At 54.7% G+C, this 6,000-nt stretch overlaps 1 protein-coding gene across 1 annotated transcript in view; it reads right to left on the bottom strand.

Annotated features, from left to right (window-relative positions):
• HS3ST4 (heparan sulfate-glucosamine 3-sulfotransferase 4) overlaps nt 1-4,956 on the bottom strand; it is a 441,164-nt gene extending 436,208 nt beyond the window's left edge. The window contains exon 1 of the mRNA XM_050773838.1: nt 3,776-4,956. Within this exon, the coding sequence (XP_050629795.1) occupies nt 3,776-4,509 (734 nt within the window). The 5' untranslated portion in view covers nt 4,510-4,956. The remainder of the gene's footprint in view (nt 1-3,775) is intronic.
• Nucleotides 4,957-6,000: the final 1,044 nt, after the last annotated feature.

Here is a 6,000-nt window from a genome sequence, read left to right on the forward strand (position 1 = left end):
GTCAGGAGAATCGCCTGAACCCAGGAGGCAGAGGTTTCAGTGAGCCGAGATCATGCCACTGTACTCCAGCCCGGGTGACAGAGCAAGACTCCATCTCAAAATGAAAAAAGCAAACAAACAAATAAACAAAAACCATGGAAGATCACTTCCCATTGCCCTGGGGCTGGATGGCTTCCATTGTAAAGTGGTCATGGTTACTGCACGCTCTGTAAACCATGAGAGAGAAAACAGCTCATGTCATCTCTGTCACCTTGATGAGATCTGCAGTGGCAGCCCGTTGGCCTGGCTCAAGGTCCTATCCCTCGGAAGAGTTTAAAGTCTTTGCCTAGAGAGCTTATAATAAGCTCATTCTGAAAACTGCACTGTGGCTTTGCCTGTTTTGGGAAAGGGAGAGGGAAGAGGGCATGGAGGGTTTAAGCTCACCCGATTTATTAATCCTGGCCTGTGTCAATTCACCAAGTGAGGCTTGCTTCTTCGTAGATTTTAACATATGCATCCCAATCCATTAGTCTATCTTGCCCTGAAAATCTGATGCACACGTTCTAATCTCAGATATATTTTTATATCACATTAGATCAACAGCATAGGAGGAAAGCAAAACCCGGATTTAGACATAACTGAAGTGACACTGAGGAAGTGAACCTGCCAGGGCTGTTGAGTTGAATATGAGAAAATCCCAAGCCAGCTGTGCAGAGAGCAGCCCCAGTTTCTTCTTGGCTCTCCCTCTTGCTGAAAACACAAAAACCAGAAACACACACAGAATTCATAGGCTACTGGAAGCACATTTAAACAAAATAACAATAAATAAACAGGGGAAAAAATAAAACTTTTAATTAACCTGTGGATCTCTAATAAGTCAAATAGATTCCAGCTAGCATACCCGGTATGGGAAGGAATTACACCGTTTAGGTACAGATGCCACCATTTATTTTATTTTATTTTATTTGAGACGGAGTCTCACTGTCTCCCAGGCTGGAGTGCAGTGGCGCGATCTCGGCTCACTGCAAGCTCCACCTCCCAGGTTCACGCCATTCTCCTGCCTCAGCCTCCTGAGTAGCTGGGACTACAGGCGCCTGCCAGCACGCCCGGCTAATTTTCTGTATTTTTAGTAGAGACGGGGTTTCACTGTGTTACCCAGGATGGTCTCGGTCTCCTGACCTCGTGATCCACCCGCCTCGGCCTCCCAAAGTGCTGGGATTACAGGCGTGAGATGCCACCATTTAAAAGATGAAGAGTCAGACTAGGAAACCAGGAGAAAGAGTTTCTGACACTGGAATCAATGCCACTGATCAGTGCCATCTGATACCGAATCAATGCCACCGTTTCCTTTTCTACAATACAGTGAGAATGCTGCCTCTATTTCTATACGGGAGTGAGAGAGGAGTCTGAAGAGATAGATGGAACTGATGAAAATTTCACAAATGCCTCAAAGCACTGCTGTCTGTGGTAAGGCTGGAGAGTGGTCCAAAGCAGTCCCAGCACACTCAGATCCTGTGGGTCCAACTGGTCTTCCCAAAAGCAGAGCTGGGGGGCTGATGATTCCCTCTGTGTTAGACAGACACGTATTGGCAGGCAGCTTGTTCCTAAGAGAATTTTGTGTCCAACGCTTTCAATCAGCACCACGGGGCTAGATGCTGGGGTGGGGATGAAGGACACAGAGACGTCACATGGTCCCCTTAAGTGAGGATCTGGGGAATCTTGTTCTATCCACACCTCTTCACCTTCACAGTTCTGTGAGTGGCTACCAAATATTGACACTGAGCCCCAAATACCACGAGCATTGGTTGGGAGTAGGAGGCTGGGCATACCACAGCGCTGGAATAATATATTCCAGAGCCACGTCAAGCAAGGTAGTTTCTATACTTTCTCTTCCTAACACCAGCAAAAAGGAATCTAGGAAATCTGGCATCTTCTATTCTCTCATTCAGAACACTCTCCAGACCCGGTGATGGGACTTCCTGATACACATTCCACCACACACTCTTCATTAACTTTATTTTAAATCACCCAAATAAAACACCCCTCCCCCTCCCCCATTTCCAGCTGCCACAAACCCAGCCACCTCAGATCTTGGAAAGATTTGATCTTTCTGCCTCCCTGAAAGGGCATTTGACAATTCTCATAATTCTAAAATTAGAAGTGGGGAAAAAAAAAAAAAAACGCAATTACCCTCATAAGGCCAAAGCTACCCCATAGAAGAAACCAGAACATTCCTACAACCAGCAATTAAACAACTAAAACCTTCCCAGACATCATGCCCCTTCTTTATTTTGCTGTTGCTGCATTAATCATCCTAACACCTTTTTAATTATGATCACAAACTGGAAGCCATGGCTTCTGATGTTATAAATACTGATTTTCCAGTTAAATTGGGCATTTGCTGTTTTATGTTTTGATAGGAAAGGGCTGTTTGAAGCCTCCTAAAATACTGCAATTAGTTTTCTCTGTTGAAACAGACAAGACATTAACAGACACATTTGCTGCTTCTCTGTAATGTGCTGGAACGTTTATGCCTAAGTGTACTTCTCTCAAGCTTTTAAAGCGTAAGGCATATTTTTTAAAGTGGAAGAAATCAATCATAATACACACATTTATTATATATCTCTGAAGTTAAGTTATTTCTAAAACTTTCCCAGGCTGTAATTTAAACCTAGAAAGCACATCCCCTCAACGGGCAGGCAACCTGTCAGGAAACAATCTTTATTCTACCTATTGGCTCTGCTAAGATGATAACATCACTTTAGCTGACAAAGGCTGTGTTTCTGTTTGACAATCGCAATTAATTACCGAAATGGAATGGAGATGGAGCCAGCCATGCAGATCTGTTTCCCAGAAAGATATAAAACAGGAGGAGAGGGAGAAAGAGAAAAAACAAAGGCGAAGGAGGTTTGCGTTTGGGGCATCTGCACCAGTGCCGTTTAAAATGTTATGGCTGGCAGGAAAGCTGGAGTATTAATTTATTTTACCTGCACTTAACTTTCTAGTCCTCTCTTCTCCCTTTCTCTCACCACCGGCAGACGGTGGGAAAGGAGGGAGATGAACATCTCACAAAACAGAAGCTCCAATCTGTTGCGAAGGAGGCGGAGATTAGACAGGGCACGGTCTGGGGCATAAAAACTCTCAGGGCACCAACTGTCATGCAGACATTGAGGCTTCTGGTGCAAAATCAACTCCGTGCTCATTCAGTCCAGGGGGATGGAAAGTTATGGAGGTGGGAGGCATCCTTTCTTCACTAGAAAGCCAAAACGCCAGCATGATCTTTGTAACTGTTCCCTATTCATTTTGCTCTGACCTTAACACACTCAAGTTGAATTCCAGCCACGCAAATGCGTTTGAGGGTGATTTTAAGAGATTGCAGGGGACCTCAAATCCCCTTAGTCAATTTAGCCATCCTGTCTCACTCCTCAGCGTCCTCAGCCCAGAATCCCAGAATCCCGCAAGAGCCTGGGTTCGGAAACACCCAGCAGGCACGAGGGCTGGGGATTCCCAGGCTGGGAGCTGGGCAGATTCAGACAGCACCTCCTTGGATGAGGAGCGCGGGAGGCAGGGCAGGGTGACACCTCCTCTCCTCGCCCTGAAATAAAGTGATCTTTCGCTGGAGTCCAGCCCTCTCAGCCTATCCCCCTGAGCAAAGCCGCCAGGGTTTGCAGAGCCCTCGCGGGGGCTTGGGCCTCTCGGGACGGTGCCTGGATGCTCGAAGGTCGTGGAAAGCCGCGGCTTCCCCTCCGCGTCTCCCCCACGCGTCTCCACCAGCCCGCGGAGCCCAGAGTCCTACCTGTACCACTCCAACCCCTTCTCGTAGTTCCTGTCGAAGAAGTGCGGCTCTACGCCCACCGCCCGCACGTCCGGGTGTACGCGGATCGCCTCCAGCAGCGCGCGGGTCCCTCCTTTCTTGACCCCGATGATGAGCGCCTGTGGCAGCTTCTTCTCCCCATAGTCAGGGGTGCTGACGGCGCCGCCCCTCTCGCTGCTCCCGTTGGCCGCTCTCCGGCCTGCGAGATCCTCGTCGGTGGTGCTGGACTCCTGCGCTTCCCTCTCTGGCAGAGCGCTCTGAGCCGTGATCATCTCGCTGGGGGCCAGCGGGGTCCGGAGCCAGGGGTCCCGGGCGCCTCCGCCGCCGCTCGGCAGCCCCCAGCCGTCGGTCCCGGGGGCGGCGGGCTGCTCGGGGGGCTCGGGCGGCTCCCCGCGGCTCGCGTTGTCCAGCGGCGGCGGCGCGGGTGGCTGCGAGGGGGCGCCGAGGCGCACGGGGGGAGGCAGCAGAGAGGGTGGCGGCGGGCTCGGCGGGGGCTCGGCGGCGGTGCCCGGCGACTCCTGCAGCGCCAGGGGGAATTGCAGGGAGCCCGAGCCGCCCAGGAGGCTGTAGCACAGGTAGGTGACAGACAGGGACAAGGTGCACATAAAAAGCAGCTTGCGCGCCGGCGGCCCCTTAGGAGAGGCGCCGGGCGGCGGCGGCGCGGCCAGAGGTGGAGGCGGAGGCGGAGGCGGAAGAGGTGCGGGCCACCGGGCCATCGCGGCTCCCGGCTCGCGGCGGCGGCGGCGGCGGCAGCCCCCGGCGCTGCCCGGACATGGTTTCAGCCGCCGCCCCCGCCGCCGCCGCCGCCGCCGCCGCTGCCCAGCCGCCCCGGCTGCATGAAGCGACGCCGCTGCGCCCCCGGCCCTGGCCGCTGTCCCGCTGCGCCAGGGGGGAGCCCGGCCGCATGGCCCCCCGCCTCAGGCTGCCCGCCGAGTCCGGGTGGCCCCCGCACCAGTGCCCCCCCCTCAGCCTCAGGCAAGGGGACCGAGGGGGGCGCGTGGACCCGCCGGCGGCACCTGCTCCGTCTGCAGCGCCCCCGCTTCCCCGGCTCCGCTGCGGCTCCTGCTTCAGCCTCTGCCGCCGCCGCCGCGCGCTGTTGCAGCCCCGAGTTCCTTCCCCGCTGCTAACTTTCTGCCGGGAGAGAGGAGACGCGCGGAGGGGAGGAGGAGGGGGCCGGGCGCGCGCCCGGCGCCGCCGAGGGAAGGGGGGTGCGCCTCGCGCGCGCCTGCGAAGGGGGGCGCAGGAGCGGAGGCGTGCGCTAGGGCTGGGGCACCCGGGAGAGCGGAGATCATGCCCCCCAGCCCCCCAGCATACACTCACTTGGGTGTTCCCCACCCCACCTCGCGTACTCCCCTCCCTTGGGAGCTCGGGACGCCGTGTTCTCCATTCCTTTGCCCCAGTACTTTTAGAGAGGTAGAGCCCAACGCCAGCCGCCGGTGCCGCGCACCGGGAGCTGGAAGACAGCGGGTGACGAAGCTCTGGCTTCCGCTTTTCCCCTGGGACTCCAACTCAGCCCATCCCCGACCCTCCCTTCTCTCGCCCGGGATATCCTCCTGCCTCCGGCCCAGGAGTGAATCCTTCTCTACAACCGCTTTCCCATCCCAACTTCCATCTTTCCAGCCACCCCCCCCCCACCCCCATCTTCTCTTGAAGCTCCTGATGGGTGGAGCTTTGACCCAGCCCCAGAGCTTTTCCCGCTGTCCCATCACCAGGTGACAACACTTTCTGCTCCAAGAGATGAGGCTTAATCACTTAATCCTCGACACACTTAATCACAGGTGCACACACCTGCGCCTCTTCGGGGGCATTGCCACTAACGGAGCTCATGGTTTCCTGGACTGAAATAGTGTGGGACAATTGTCGCTCTGAACACCTAATAAGCAGAGACAAGCTGGGTTGCAGGGTGTCTGTGCATCGCCTCGCTGAAATTTTTTAAGTGTATTTTCTTTGCAGAGAGATCTCCACCCCTCACCTCCCTCTCCTGGGGGAAAATGGTAAACATCAGAAGGCTTTGGAAGATTCACAACTAGGATTTGCTTCCTGTTGCATCTTGCTCAGGGAAGTGAGAGAAATGGGAGAAAGAGGCAAAGTGATCAACTGAGGCACTCCAGCAAACTCTGCTTTCCGCAACAGGGGCTGGCTCTGCACAGAGCTCCGCCAGGTGCCTCCTGGGGGTGGCTCTAGTGAGTCCCATTTGCCCCCCAGCC

Source organism: Macaca thibetana, chromosome 20, assembly GCF_024542745.1.
Source record: "Macaca thibetana thibetana isolate TM-01 chromosome 20, ASM2454274v1, whole genome shotgun sequence".
Lineage (NCBI taxonomy): Eukaryota > Metazoa > Chordata > Mammalia > Primates > Cercopithecidae > Macaca > Macaca thibetana.